The following is a 16730-nucleotide window of genomic DNA, read 5'->3' on the forward strand; positions in this document are numbered from 1 at the left end:
CAAGGTGGACATCAAAAGCTGTTGGATTGGAAATACTTTTTCATGCAGCTTAATCACTTGCTAAAAATTTTTATTTTTTAAAATTATATGAATATTTTTTTCATAATTTTCCTGAGTTCTGCATATTTCATTACTTATGATACACAATTCTGAGTACCTAAGAGTCATTATATGTATTGCAGATGACTAATTATGTTATAGATATGTATACAGCTTATTTTATAAATACACTAACACAACCAGCTGCAGTAAAAACAGCAAGATGTTTTACTATTATTATTACCATCATAATTATTATTATTTTCCTTGAAAATCCCTTAAAAACAACTGCTGATAATCTTTTTTGTCCTAGGTTAGGTTTACTGCTTTTCATTTGGATTCTGTTGCTAACAGTTCTGTTCCTAACTAAAAAAAAAAAATTACTGGAAAACCCCTCAAAGTTCATCTTCCCATTCACGTGTAAAAGTACTAAATAGGATTAAAATAATGTCTCTGAATCTAATGCATCTTTGAATTCAGTTAAATGCACCTTTTTTAAAACCCAGCTCACCAACATCTTATCATCAAACCTATGATTACAACACATTTTTAAAAATGTCTTATAAACAAACACATCAACAAAAATTTCAGGAAAGAGTTTTAAAAAGTCAGTTTTATTTTCTAAAAGATACAGAACTAAATAGTTTCATAACTAAATAATGAGGCTATCTCATTCACACAAAAATCAGGGTTTATGTTTGATAAGAAAAGGACTGCTTTTGAAAGGAAAAAAAAATTCAGGTCTATCAGAATTAAGCTCCATCATCTGACCCTAAACAAAGGGAATTTTTTTCTGCTGTGAGAAAGGAATTAATTTCTGTGACACATAGGAAGAGAATTTTCTGAATGACAGCTGGTACTCTAAACCTTTCTACAAAATCCCACAAGTTCCAGAATGCCACAAACTATGGATCTGATCAGGCAAGAAGTATATGAAGAGTAATAAAATTCAACTTTAAGATGGACATTCTCTTACAGAGAGTCATTTACAAAGAAATTTTTAATGTGAAGATAGTAGAATTTTTTCCTTCTTGATAGTTCTTTGGCATCACTCTATTTCCTTTTTGTGTCATAATTTTGATATTATTTCATCTCTGTGTTCATACTTGAACAAAATAAAGCTTGTGAACACTCTGTGAATCAGATGACAAAGCAAATAAAAATCCTCTTTAAACAGAATTCCATTAAATATAGTCAGAATTATAAGTAGGCCTTTCTATAAGACATTTCATAAGAAACACAATATAAACATAAGAGTGAAACTACACTTATTAAATAAATTTGTCATATTTTGAAATTATACAAGACATGAATGTCATAGTTTAGCCTTAATCAAGATTATACTTGTGGAAAGCAATAAATTTTCCTAAACCCCACGCTACTTACATATTGGAAAGAGCCCAAAGTACAGTTATTGCTGCAATAATATCTCTATTAAAAATCTAAGGAGAAGTTGCAAATAGAAAAATAAGGAATACTTTTTAGTTAAAGAACTATGTAACAGGAGACAAAGTCACAATTTATATTTCAGGAAAAAGGAAAACAGCCACATGTAACACTAACAGAGGGGTAGAACTTTGTTTGAAAATACTAGCCCTTATTAGGAAATCTTTTGGAAGATGAGTAACTGAAAGTGAATTATGTTTCTATTAAGGGTAGTGAATTCCTCAGCGAGACGGCAACAGTAAATAAAAGAGAACATGCTTACATTCACTCAACAGTTTAAAAGAATTAAGTATCATTACTAGAACAAAGAGTTCAGTTCCTCTTACAAAAATAATCACGTCTTTTTCTTTGTTTTCAGTGTTATTCTTCATCCATTTGCTTGTCACACTCCACCCTTTCCCCACCCTCCACCTCGCTGCAGAAACATTTGGGTGCAGGATTGGCCACAAAGTTTTTGTTGGGTTGAGGGGGTACTCTTTTCTGCCAGGTGTCAGGTTTAGAGTTCAGATCCTGTCACTCTCCCTAAGGCACCATGACCATTCCTGCTGCCTCCCTACAGACATTTTTAGGTTGGCTGAAAAGAGAAACTCCTCTTAATGTCAATCTCCCTCCATTCTCCCTTTTGTGCAACACAGCCCTTGTCCTCATAGATCACCACAACTATGCAGAGTAAGCTCCAAGGGCCTGCTTGGGGGAAAAAAAAACCAACCCAGATAGAAAAAACTCTCACAGAGATAATACTGAACTGCCAAACAAGGCTAATAAGGAAGCTGCAGGACAGACCGCCACATTTCTGCTAGGCTGCAGAAAGTTACTTTTCAAGTACACACAGTCTAAACTCAAGGGAAAGATTTCCAAACCATGCAGTCTTAAGATAACAGAATAGAAATATTTGTAGGTAAGAAAGTTCATATGTAAATGCACATTCTTGCACAGAGAAATGCGTAACTCAAGTAAATGTTCATCTAAGGCACAGAGAACAGCACATGAATTACAGAACAATGAATTAAACCTGTGGGGTAACTGCATAGCTGTAAGAACCATGGTAATTCTGAATTCCAAGATAATTTTCTGAATCTGCCTTTAGAAAATCTGGTATCTTGTAGCATTCCATCTGGATGAAAGAGATGGCAATACAAAAAAGTAACATCAGAAAAGAAATCCTACAAAACCAGCAAAGGGATATTATGTTAGACAGGAAACAAAACAAAACAAAGGCTGTTCCCTATTCTGCTAGATGCTTTGTGAGTTTAAAGATTACCTCTCTCTCTGTTTTGACTGTTACTTTATTGTAATCTTAATACAGATATAAAAGTTATTTTTAAAAGATTTACACCTTTTGGTATTACAGCACAGTTTCTGATGGTGGTGTCTTTTAGATTCAAAAGCTCTTCTGTCTTTTTTTTTTTATGTTCATTCTCATTGCATTCTTACAGAACAATCACATCCCTGCTCAATCCTCATTTTTATAGACTGAAAAAATCAGTCAGTAAATAATCCTCATGGTCTCGATTCCCACAAACATTCAGTATTCATTTTCTTGAATGCTGAGTGACCAGTACTCCAGATGAGCCATTAGCTGTGCCTCATTTGTGAACATTTTCCTGGTTCTCTAAGGAATCACCTTACCTGACACACCCAGGATAGCATTTTCCTTTTCCCAGGCCATATCTTATATATATTTTTATACAGCTTACATTCATATGGGTTTTTATTATACCATCCTTATGTTATTATGCCCTCCTTTTATCATATCCTCTTTATATCTTCCTCTTTTATTTTTTATTGATGACAGAGTTCCCAGATTTAACTTATAAATTTTCATTAGTCATTCTGAAAGGAATCTGCATGGTCACAACTTTTCCAAGTTCTACTATACTAGTCCTCAAGCTCATCAGTCCTTCCTCTCTATTACCTGGAACTGACATACTTTCTAAATCAGTATCATCAGCATATTTTAGCAGCATACACACTAGCTCTCAATAAACATTAACAAGATCTGCCTACTCTTTTTGTCTTAGAAACACAACCAGTAAGCAGTCTCTGGCTCTTGTTTTAATAAAATCAGCTGATGCCTCCCTTCTAACTAGTTTCTTCCTGACACCCAATATTCCTTACTGATGCTTTCTATCCAGTCTAATAATAACAGATCATTTATTGAATACTAGATAAAATGAGTATTTTGAACTTTTGGCTAGCACTCAGACTTCTTCTCAAATAATCAAATTCTTTCACTACAGTAATAAAAAAATAAACTCAGCTTATGAGGTAAAAGAAGCATGATCAGAAATGTATCCTTGTCACTGTTTTTACCTGAGACTCAATCAATCAAAATTAAATATTGAGGGGAAAAAAAAAAGCCTGACCACTGCACAAAAAGGTTGTCATGACCCTTGTAAAAAATTAACAAAATTATGGAAAGAAGCAACCCACCCTTATTCCTATCATCATCATGGCTAGGCTTTGTGAATGAAGATTTGAGAAGGGCTCTACCCACGCTTGCTGCAAGCGCGCTGATGGCTAAAAAGGCCTTTGGCATCTAGCACATTTTATTTCTGATTTATTATCTGCTTTATCTGTCCATACAAAATCTCTCATTGTATCATAAAATTATTACAAGGATGGACATAAAATTAGTCCTACTGACATTACCTAAAAATTACTTAGAAAATTAAAAACAGATTCTTTTTTCCCTAGCAATGTCTACTCTGAAATGATGTAGCCTTTAAGGTTGCTTCGCTTTGCTTAATTTCCATGTTCCCCAGGCAGCGTTATTTTTAACACAGCATAGTGATGCTTGTTAACAATCACTAAGTACCTCCAGGAAACCATTATATTCTCCACCAACAGAGGACATTTTGCATAATGGATGGAATTTTCTTTCCTAGATCTTTACCTAAACTTCAGTCTTTCAACTATGAGAGAAAGTCCTCTTCAGATTAGTTTTAGAAGGTGAAATGTGTGACACTGAATCAAATGAAGAAGGGTTCTTAAAGCTGAACTGAGCTCACAAAAGCACAGATATACTGTGGGGTACAAGGTGTCATTTGTCACAGCCAGCCTCATGAGAGGAAACTCCTGCTTATCAAACCTGATTTCCTTCTATGACAAGGTAACGCACCTAGATGATCAAGGGTAGAGTGCTGATGTAATCTTTTCAGATTTCAGTAAAGCTTTCAATACTGTCTGTCACATGATCCTTCTTGACAAAATGTCCAGCACACAGCTGGATAAAGACATCATGTGGTGACGAGCAGTTGGCTCATGGGTCGAGCAAAGAGGGTAATAGATCTGTCACTAGTGGGGTTGCACAGGGCTCTATCTTAGGCCCTGTGCTCTTCAGCATCTTCATAAATGACTTGGACACAGCACTGGAAGGGATACTAAGCAGATGACACAAAACTGTGAGGAGCTGTTGACTCCTTCAAAGGGATGAAGGCTCTGCAGAGAGACCTTGATGAATTAGAGGACTGGGCAATCACCAGCCATAGGAAGTTCAACAAGGGAAAGTGCTGGATTCTGCACCTGGAATGGGGCAACCCTGGATGTACATACAGACTGGGGAATGAGATGCTGGAAAGCAGTGCCATGGACCTGTCAGGGGGTCCTGGTCTATGGCAAGTTGAGTATAAGTCAGCAGTGCCCTGGCAGCCAGGAGGGCCAACCGCGTCCTGAGGGGCATCAGGCAAAGCATTGCCAGACAGTCAAGGGAGGGGATTGTCCTGCTCTGCTCTGCACTGGTACATCCTCACCTTGAATATTGTGTGCAGTTTTGGGCACCACAGTATAAGAAAAATAGAGACACTCTTAGAGAGTGTCCAAAGGAGGGCAATGAGGATGGTGAAGGGCCTTGAGGGGGAGCCGTATGAAGAGCAGCTGAGGTCACTTGGTCTGTTCAGCCTGGAGAAGAGGAGACTGAGAGGAGACCTCACTGCAGTTACAGCTCCCTTGGGAGGGGAAGAGGAGGGGCAGGCACTAATCTTTTTTCTGTGGTGACCAGTGACAGGACCTGAGGGAATGGCCTGAAGTTGTGTCAGGGGAGATTTAGGTTGGATATTAGAAAGAGGTTCTTCATCCAGAGGGTGGTTGGGCATTGGAACAATCTCGCCAGGGAAGTGGTCACAGCACTAGGCCTGACTGAGTTCAAGAAGTCTTTGGATGATACTCCTAGGCACATGGTGTGGCTCCTAGGGATGGTTCTGTGCAGGGCTAAGTATTGGACTTGATAATTCTTGTGGATCCCTTCCAACTCAGCATATTCTGTAATTCTGTGATTATCAGGACTTCACTGCTCATTGACAATTTCTTCACTTGGATGAGAGTATCTTACCTGAAATTGGGAATTTGGACCTTAATTCAAAAGAACATGCAGAAACCTCTTCTTTACAAGAATAATTGCAGGAATACACATACAATGGCATTTGAAAAACCTATCAAGTCTCATATGCATACTGTTCTAAAAAAAATGGATTAATTTAATGCGCTGATTTCTGAAAAAAATTTAACTTAAAAAGTAATGTCATGACAAAACATGACATGTTTTATTTGCTCTGTTTATGACACAGATAGTATTGTTAGCCTGAGTCACAGCAAGACAAAGTAAATATGATTCTGAACTGTTTTACAGTCATGAAAATAACATAAAATATAAAATAATATAAATAATCGTCTTTTTTATATTTGATTTGCTCTTTGAGTTCCTTTACAACTTTAGCAGTTCCAGTCCTTGCAAAATTCCTATTGTTTTGAAATTTGAAAAAAAAAAATACACCAAGAAAAATGTGGAGAGCTGTAGTAACATTCCGTGAATAATGTGAAAATCTGAGCTTTAAATAGATAATGCTGAAAAGTCTTTGGAAGTCACAGTCCAGATTTTAAATTATTTACTAACTTCATTGACAAGAGTGAGTTAAGGCTTATGCAATGCAAGTCATCCTATGCTTGGCAGCCCTACGTGCCTTCCCCTTAGGCATACAGTCCTTGTTCCCAGTCAGAGCTGGACTACTCTTACTGAGTAAGATTAAGCAAAGATTTGGTCTGTCACAGCAATTCCTATTTCAGTGAGATTTAGAAGCTAGAAAGGAACACCAGATGAAACAAAAAACCCCCGCATTCTTTAAAATACTCAATGAATTATGTTCTTTATAGTAAGCAGAGTAAAACATCAACCTAAAAATCCTTTCTATAATACAATGCTACTTTTTATTAATTTCAGAGATTATGATATATGTAAAACAACAACTTACTGTACACAAGCATCTATATTCTAGTCTCATACTTAGGCAGTATATATTTTTGAGCAAGACAATATTAATTGCAATTCCGGGCTTCAAATACACCTACTACATTTATCATTTAATCCAACTGCATGATGATATACTTTCTGACTTAAAATTCACGGGTAGTGTAGAAAAGTATTACAATCTTTTTGTTAAAGCTGACCAAGTGAAGGAATCACTTCTACTGCTCATCTGGCAATAAAAGAAAACCATGGGAAAGGGATGAGATATTTGATGACATAAATAAACAATATTGTTACTTACCTTAGTTTAGATTACCCTGACTATGTGAGAGGAATGCTACAAAGTGAGTGCATTCTATTCTAGGCTGAAGCTCTTCTTTCTTTTCCTTCTTTTAGTAAGAAAGAACCCTTAGGGTCAGGTCCTGCTCCCACTGAAGACGAGCAAAAGTCTTCACTGGGGTCCAGAAATAGGACAGGGACTTTAAAACATTTTTCTTTCCTTTAGTATCTCTCTGTATGAGCTTTGGTCCCTTCAGGCTATGCAGATATGAAGCTTTTAAGATTTCTAAAGTCATAAGAGAGAGTTGGAAGTCTTACATTCCTAATGAAGCATCATGCTGTCATTAATTTATCTGAAATCACTGACCCCAATTTGCCAATGTTATTCAAAAAAAACCAAACCAAAACAAACTGGATTTACTCAACTAAGAAATCAAAGGTAGTTTTCAAAAACATATTTTATGCCACTACAGGTACAATCTTTTATCCGAGTTGCATAAGTGCCATTTATTTGCTAAAATTCCAGTTCCCACATTCATACTCAACTCTGCTGCTAGAAGAAATTTCCTATACATAAAAAGCTGCTCTAAGCCAAACCATTATCCACTGCTAATACCCACATACAACTCTTTGCATTTCCTTGCCTACCTGTAAATGGGACAGAAAGATATTAAAGTATGTATTCTAAAAGGCATTTGTATACTGTTTCTTGCAGACATTTAATGATCAAAGAAAATTAATATCACAGAAATTTATTTACAGCTGGAAAATCTTCTCCTGTGAGTGGTCTATATTCATACACATGTAACACAGCTGCCACAGAGGAAATAATGGTAAATTGTATTTGGTGAGAGTCCTGTTTCCAAAGAGTGTGTGTCTCACTCACCTGTTTGACTAAGTTGAGATGTGCTTCTGCTCCTTCGAGACACTATGGCAACCACTTTGGCACTAAAGCTGGAACGCCTTTTCTTCCCACCTGTTCCAACCATGCCGACAGCCGTGTCCGACTGACTCCCGTCAATGTGCTCCAGCTTATACATCTCTCCGCTCACACTTGTGCTCTTAGTGATTCTCCCTGAAGTCCCCATCCGTCTGCCTTGCATTTTAGGAGTAAATGTACTACAGTTACAAAGTAAAAACAAACATATTAATTTGTCTGTGAAAGAGCATTTCCAAAAGGCTTTTCTAAAATTACTATATTAATTTTAATTCTTGATATACTTTCATTTATTTGGTTCACAAAGAAAAGCTTAATTTGATGCTGCTCAGAGTACATATTTCCAGTACTATGATTTCTTCTTTGTTTCTTTGAGGGAAATAAATAAAATGAATGCTTTATTCCTATGTTTTTGAGTGGCAGAAAGAGAGACATGCAACATTTAAAAGTTCTGTGAGGTCTTTTTGTCTATATCCCCAGAATACAAAAACAAAACCCAACAATTTTACAACAAAAAAGGATTCACATGGACCAGTAGTTTAACATAGGTGTATCTTACTGGTGCTATTCACCAAAGCCTTAAGTCCTAATAGAAATGAAGATATCACCACCTATATTTTCAAACTTCACAGAGATAATATAGAATGCAGTATTTTTTAGATATTCACTCTCTCACTTCACTAAAGGCAAGTGCAATAATCACAGTATGAAGGTAAAATAATTTTGAGGTAAAATCCCTAATAATCCACTAGAACTTTCATTGTCAGAAAGACGAGTTACTCTTTCAGATCTGTTTGACTTCCTTTAGCTATTACATTGCATTTGAATGTTTCTGTACAAACCATTTTTCTGCTCCTGCACAAAGAGGCAGGATAAAGTATTCAGAAACACGGTCTAGAGAACAATCTCAAACACGCACAGGACATACCAATACACAGACCTATCTCCTCTATGACCAAGCAATGCCCTAGCTCTAATGGCAATATAAAGTTAGTTGTCACTCTGTAGAGACACAAAAATTTAAGCTGCAGTTAGACTCACTTCAGATGTAGTTGTTAAATCAGCCAGCCACATAGGCAATTCCTTGATCTTGTATTGCTGACTGGTAGACCTACTGGGTATTCTTTCTCAATAATTCTGTATTTTCAAGTCAAATTTATTTGTTTACAAACAGTGCTGCTGTCCCTCCCAGCAGGTTCTCTTCCCAACAAATGTGATGGTCTGCTTTTGTCCCCCAACCCCAACACCCTTATCCCACAAAATAAGGAAGAGAAGGGTTAGAAGTTTCAGATAGGTAGAAAATCAGGCCAGGGAGAAATGAAGGGGTCTATGGGAGGAGAGGACATCTTTTGACTTCTATGGATACGAGTTCTGCTAAAGTTTAAATCAGTTCTGCTCAAAGACAGATCCAGGAAAGTACAAAATAATGTAAACCTAAATTATGTTTTACTGACCATTCCCAAGAGTTAGTAATGCGTGACCATAGGTAAGGGCAGATAAGAATAGACAGTATTTTATGAAGAAGAAGCTGGAAAAGTAAAGTGTTTGAACATGTAAGACTTAGTAGAGAGATCACTATCAACCTCTACAACACTTAGGATCTGTTCCTGTTAAGTTCAGATAAAAAAAAACAGCTACCAGTCAAACAGAACAAGGTGCTGTGAGGCACTGAAGTACTCAAGAACACATTTTAGTGGACCACTTGAGGCAAACTGACCTTAAAATAAGTTCTGTCTTTTTCCCTCCTATCCCACAGCAACTTTAGTAACTGGCTTTTGGGTTTGCATGGCAAAAACAATAGGACATGTATTTTGATGTTTTTTTTCATAGAATTCCTTAGTCTTTTATTACAGGTCTTCCCCAGCACAGAGTCCCTCACAGGTATGTGAGCACATACATACATATTCAATCATTCGAAGAAGAATTTTTAGTGTAAAAAAACCCCAAACTCAAAAAAGACCATCTTCCATAAATATGCAGGTATTAAGGAAAAGGTTTTGTGTAAGGCAAACTAGTTCTGTTCAATTAAAAATAATATCAAATTGAGAAAAAAATGCCCTAAAATATTTCCTTCCCATTTTCAAAATAGAGACTGATTTTTTGAGGGAGGTTAATTCTTGGCTTTAATGGAAAATGTGTCCCTAATATAGTACAGGTGTTTACTTCACAGGCTACATATACTGCTGCTTCCTAAAGTTGCAATAATCTCTAAATGATTATATTTTTATTGTTGCTCATAGAATGCAATACAGTCAACTTTATAAAATGTATGAGTACCTAACCCAGCAGCTACTTTTCTTTCAAGCAGCACAGAGTCTTTTCTTTACCTCTCCACAAACACTGTCACATAAAAAGATATTCATTGGGATTGCCGCATAGGTGTCATCTGCTGAGGAGATAAGGGCCCAAAGTCCTGCCCATAGGGAGCTAGAAGGCAACACCATTAACTGGCTTGGTTCTCTGGAGGAGGAGACACGGCCATTTCAAGCAGAGGGCAGAGCAAAGGTAGAGTCTGACACTTGGAGGGAGCAAAATCACACAGGTCCTACTTCCTACTTTGATTAGACATGGAGAATTGCTTTTCACCTGGATAATTCCTTTCCACTAGCACTTGGAATTGGACTTTGAGCCATGAAGTTGTCAGTTCTTGAGTTTATGCATTGATATGTCAGTAAGAGAGGAGAGAAACTGAAAACACTTTGAGAGCATCTGCTGACATTTGAGCTTTATTGATATGTACTTTTCTGACATACTAATGTGTAAACCTATAATTCCCAGCAACAAAGTTTAATGGAGTATAAAATCTGCCATGCAATTAAAGAATTGTTTATGATACTATTGAATTTACTCTACTGAATTTCAGGTGTTCATGAATGAAATAAATTCTAAAATCATGATGGTTTTATGCCAGTCTTCACTTTTTTTTTTTTTTTTTTTTTTACAACAGGCCAGAAATGCTCTAATTTCACATTATTTAGTATGAATTTAGGAGACAGCGATGTCCATCATCTGAGAAATAAGAATAGATAGTATGGCAACTTTTGGAGAAAAAAAAAACATTTTTGATGCATGAATTCCCTAATTCAGGGACTACGGATACTTCCTCATCAATAGAAAATTTGCTTTCTTCAAAGACCTGTAAGAATTTCATGTTTGATTCTTTGTGACAGGAAGAAGGAACTAGAAGACTCACCTTAATTAAAAAAAAAAAAAAAAAGTAGAAATTTAGAATTCAGATTAATCTTGTACTTGTTTTTACCTTGCAAATATGAAGTTTTACTTTCCTAGGAAATATGTTCTAGTGTACTAGTACTAAATAGCTATGAATTTGCTAGAAATGGGCTTAATATGATAGGACCAAGGATCCTACAGCTGTCCAATACTTCCCCTTGTCATACCAAAGCAAATAGATTAAGATTCCTTTGTGGTCATCTGATCCCTGGGCTAGTTTATTATTTGTCATTAATTGGAACAGTCTCAAAAGAACAGACATTTAGAATTCAGACTTCTTATACCATCTAATTGAGCACCCTTAGAACACGATATTTTTCCATTACATTACGGGCTATCAGTTGAAGAAGAAGCTTCTAGCTCACACTGTTACTTTCTTCAATACTCTTAGAATTTAATCTATGAAGCACAAAGAAGAAAAGGACCTGTATGAGTTTACCTTTGCACTTAACTGTTCTGATAATAAAATCAATAAAATTTTGTTTTCCTTTACTGGACTTGCTGGGAGCATTAACACACAATTAACATTCATTTAAACACAGATGCAAATTTTTGCAGGCTTGTGGCTAAAATCTGTAAATTGTTAAATTATATTTAAACCTAATTATCATAACACAAATAAATAAATATAGTTTTCAGTATCAGGGTAATGAAGTGTAACATATTTATAAGTACAGTCCACTCAATATTAAATTGAATAATTCACCACATTTTCGTTTAAAATTATTTTTTGATCTTTAGCAATTCTTCCAATGACTGGTCCAGCAAAAATCTTGTGCTATTTGTACTGTCAAAACAACATAATTATGTGCATATTAAAAATGGTTACAGACAATCAATATTTGCTCTGTAGTACTTCACAGATATTCAGCATGGAAAAAGAGTAACTGGATCTTTAAGTTTGGGGGTTTTTTATTTTAATTGAAGTAAACCACTAAAGCAAATCCCCCTTTGGCCCCCTTTGATCAGCACAGCCAGATCTGCCTCCCCAGCACTGGGATCACACATTACCCCCAGGTCCCCGCATCAGCCGGGAAGACACCACTCTCTTTACCAGGAGAAAAATGCTTACATTTCATGCCAAAACTTATGCAGCTGACATGGACCCAATCAAAAGTGGTATCTGAACTACAGAAGGCAAAATTAAGACTATGTTCACATGTCAGCCATCAGGGTTGTGAGAGAAAGCAGCACATTCAGTTTTGCAAGCTGCTCCTACCAGAAAGTTGTATCTATGCGAATGAAGAATGAGCCACTAAAACAAAAAACTTTTTCAAAGAGGATTTTGAGTTACAAATTTTCACAAAAATCAACTCTGAGGCAAATTCTATAAAATAAACACACTGCAAGGGCATTGTGGATTATACTTGCTTATATTAAACTACAGCACACACTACTATATAGAACTGAAACAAAGCCAAGTACTTGTATTAAACCATTATATAATTTTTATATACAGTTATCTAATATATATACATCCAAGATCCATAAAAATATACCGGAAAAATCCTTTGAGTTGAGAAAATCAGTATATAGATATACACTCAGTATTTCTCAGTACTTACATAAAATACCTGCACATTCCACCTGAAAAAGAAAGACAGCAAGACACAGGAAGCTAGGAAAAACATCATCCATAAACTCACCTATGTAATACCTGGAAGTATATCCTTTCAGGGAAAAAATCTGAAGTGATTAGCCATTGCTAAAATTACAGCATTTCCTTCATTCTCTTAGACTTACTGATGATGTATAAAAAAATACTTTAGGTGTTTATTTGCATGATCATTCATTTTAACTCCATTCATTTTTCCAATAATGCAAGCCATGAATAAATAAATAATTCCCTGTATTCCTTGCTGTATAGATGGTGTTACGGTGAGTTCTTTGCACACAGTTGCAGTAACTCGAATCTTTCAACAGAATCCCTGTCCTCCACTGGCATGAGCTGGTGTGCTTCCTCTCTCTCCTGCTGAATGCAGCATCACGTACTAGTTCATAGCCCCTATGGCACCTTTTTGCAATGAGGTAGCTCATGAATACTAATAACTTCCTAAACATGTAATAGTTGTGGACCAAAGGGAAGACAAGCACTCCTTTATAATGAGAAACATTACATTTCTAAAAATAAACTGCACTGTTATTAGTAATAATGATATATAATCAATAAATCCCAAGTTACTTATCTACCAATTGCCCTGTCACTCTAAGAAAATACATCTATATTTACATACGATATATAACATTTGCTGCAAGATTAATTACTGTACAAGTTTGAATGAATATTTATTAGCATTAATAAATTAATTCAAACATGGTGCTTTACAAACCAAAGGACAAACACATATCAGATATTATAATTCTCTCTAGTTAGTCAAGTGACTTTTTTAGACCATAAAAAAGTTAGTTGATTCAATCAATTAATAATTTTGTACAGCCTGTACCAACTGAAGGTACATACTGTTTAACATGCCTATTGATCCTATATTAAATCTATGAAATAGCTATTAGAATCACAAAACCCCCTTGCTTTTCCTGTAAAGTCACCATATTAGAGTCCTATTGGTGTATTTAGATAGTTGAAAACCAGTAATTTGTAAGTTACAGATATCTCTTCTTGACAATATTCCTATATTATATAAAAGTGCTCCTCAGTGACACAGACACTGCCTCTGGAACGACACTGTCCCAGCCCCAATGTGTTCAATGTGTAAAAACTCACTGAGATGAGGCTTGGGGAAGATTTCATTATAGAAGTTTCCTCTGGGAGTTAAACTGTTAAAATCCTACTTTGGAAGGTCAGATTTCCATGTTGGCATACAGTATCAGAATCTGCATTTTGAAAATGCTTTTCTGAGTAGCACAGTGACCAGTGAATCATGCAATTTTCACAGCTCTGACAGATTTCTCTTTTTTCAACTTGTAAAACTTGCATTTCTCCACAAAATGAAAGAATAACGATTCAGAGAGTTTGAGCATTACAAAAGATAAGCATATTTTAAGTATTTTCCAAGCAAAAGATAAGCAGATTTTTTATTATTTGCCATGAACATTTCAAGTTAATTTATATTCTCTGAAACAAGCAGACCAATTGTCTCTGTATGCGGGAGCCCGTGTGTCTGCCTGCGCATACCCGAGACACTGTCAGCCTGAAGCCAACCAATGACATGAATCATAAAATGAAACCAACACAAAAGCAGTTTGCTATCCCAGGGGCGCTGTTCAGGGTTAACTGTAGCTATTAATGCTTATGTGGACAGGCTGATGTGAATCAAAGGGCAAACAGTTCCAATGACCCAAACTTGACCACATATAGCTACATATATATTAAGTGTAGCAAACATAAGCAAGCACCTAAATGTTAAGTCTGTTTCAAGAAAATAGGTATTGGGAGGGGGCCTGTATATCAAATACAAAAATGTGTAGCTCAACATTCCTGAATGAAGGAAACTTGCTTAAGTATGAGGAAGGCTGAATTCACCAGTTTTTCTTTCTTTGCATGACATTCAGGAATAACATATCATTTTCCCTGTTATAACATGTTGCATTGGGTTTTTTTTTGTCGCTTCAAATCATGATCTACTGAAATCCTGTGATCTCACTGCTCTTTGTGTAAAAAGGCTACATCACTGATATGAAATAGATTGCTCACTGTTCCTTTACAGAAGTGGTAGCAAATACAAATAATAGCAACAGGCAATAGCCAAAAAACAGGAAATGGAGAAGGAAAATATAAAAAGCTAAATGGAAAAGTGCAATGTCAGAACTAACGAAGAAAATACAGATAATTTTTTTAAAAATACAGTAAACTGAGATGAAGGTAAGGCAAGTTAGACCTACTCTGAGGTCTGACTCACAGCTAAAACTATTTTCCTACGTTTCTTTTATCTAAAAATAACATGTACTGCCTGTTTAAAATATTAGCCGAATGTTCTTACACTAAAAGTTTCTGGATTATATTTCGTCTTAATGAACTGCAATAATTACATGAAAAACCAATTAAAATAATTTTTCAGTTTTTTTCAAATCATTAAGAAAGACTGCTGATAATGTGACAGTTTCTTTGATAGAGGAAACATAATTAGATAATTAAAAATGTGGAAGCAATTTTCCATAGTACATATTTCATGTACAGATGTTCTGAAGGGATTAAAGATTCTATTTCCCTCCCTCTCTATAAAGCAGTTTATAATGATGGATTTGCAAAAACCGTTATCTTTAGATAATGAATAATTAGAACATTAATTATTCTGGCTTCACCTTGGTTTTGTACATAAATGACCTCAGAACCAAAAGTAAAATCTATAATATACTCTTTGGGGTAAAGAGGATATATTATATTTTTTAAGCAGCTTATCTTAAATGTTTTCATATATATTACCTTCATGATAATAATTTGAAGGCTATTGCCCTTTATTTCCCCCCATAAGAAGCAAGCATTGTGACTCGTGTCACATCAGAGTGCCTACCTTTGCCTCAAGAGAGATCACCTGAGCCACAGTATTAACTAATCACCATACGTGCCCAGTATCTTTCTTTCCTCAATGAAACCGGGAAGTAACTAGGTAATTAAATAGGTTTGTGTTCAGTTTTGAGTGCAGTGATTTGGACAGTCAGAAAAAAAGTACGAGTGGCAACTTACTTCAAGTATTGCCGTGCATGCTTACAGTGTGGAGATTTTAGATACAAAATGCTTTTCCTGTTACTTATATCTATTCTGTTTGTCAAACGCGATGAATTTAGGCAGAAATTTTCCATGCCTGGTTTCTGCCCAATGTTGAATTTCTTTTTTTATTCTAAGTTCCAGGTGAAATTACTTTTTTGATCAACACAGAACAAACTCACACACAACAGGTAGTATATGATCACCAACAAAGACATGTCTGAATGACTTGTCAGTCCTCACATGAAAACTATTGGGCAGGGACCTGAAGAAATTGATTTCCCAGATCAGTAATTAACTTAGAGAGACAGAAGACCATCCTATCTCTCTCTACAATTTACCCCTCATTCTCTAAACAAGTTTAGAGAAGGTTTGATTCCTATGACTTTGCCTCAAAGCCTTTTTGCTGCATAAATACTCTTTGCAAGAATGAACAAAATCACCATCTCGAAGTTTTAATAAAGATGTTCCGTCATTGCTCAGAGTTGATGACAGCTAGAACACAACTGTCCACTTCTGTGAAGCTCCTAATCTTTTCTAACCCTGCTAGGGAATTTGCAATAGCTACAAAGTTCATTTTGCACTGTATTAAAATAACATTATCTTTCAAGACAATTTGGCTTGGACTGTTCAGTCTTATATCCATATTTCTGAGTTTTAAATTGTTTTATTTTAAGCAAAGTAACAGACAAACTACTACTGCTCAACCCAGTTACACTGAAGGCTGACAAGTTTCCCATCAGCATGAACTTTGGGTGCAAAAACACGATGAGTAGTGTAATTGTTTAAAAGATCACTCTGTATGGACAAATATCAGTTAGTGCTCTAGGGGGAAGCAGAATAAAGGTATCAGTTTGTTAAGCACACAGAACTCTCCCAGCTTGTAAATACAA

At 35.8% G+C, this 16730-nt stretch overlaps 1 protein-coding gene across 50 annotated transcripts in view; it reads right to left on the reverse strand.

The window, feature by feature from the left end:
- The window catches only part of RIMS1 (regulating synaptic membrane exocytosis 1), a 319154-nt gene that overhangs the window by 35104 nt on the left and 267320 nt on the right, over positions 1–16730 (reverse strand). For 34 of the 50 annotated variants that reach the window (XM_027884132.1, XM_027884151.1, XM_027884129.1 and 31 more), the window contains one exon: positions 7893–8125. The exons of the other annotated variants lie outside the window; for them this stretch is intronic. In XM_027884132.1, the coding sequence (XP_027739933.1) occupies positions 7893–8125 (233 nt within the window). The remainder of the gene's footprint in view (positions 1–7892; positions 8126–16730) is intronic. 50 annotated transcript variants of the gene reach the window in all.

This window comes from Empidonax traillii, unplaced genomic scaffold (genome assembly GCF_003031625.1).
Source record: "Empidonax traillii isolate 1590-97213 ecotype Southwest subspecies unplaced genomic scaffold, ASM303162v1 scaffold139:size1643147, whole genome shotgun sequence".
Classification (NCBI taxonomy): domain Eukaryota; kingdom Metazoa; phylum Chordata; class Aves; order Passeriformes; family Tyrannidae; genus Empidonax; species Empidonax traillii.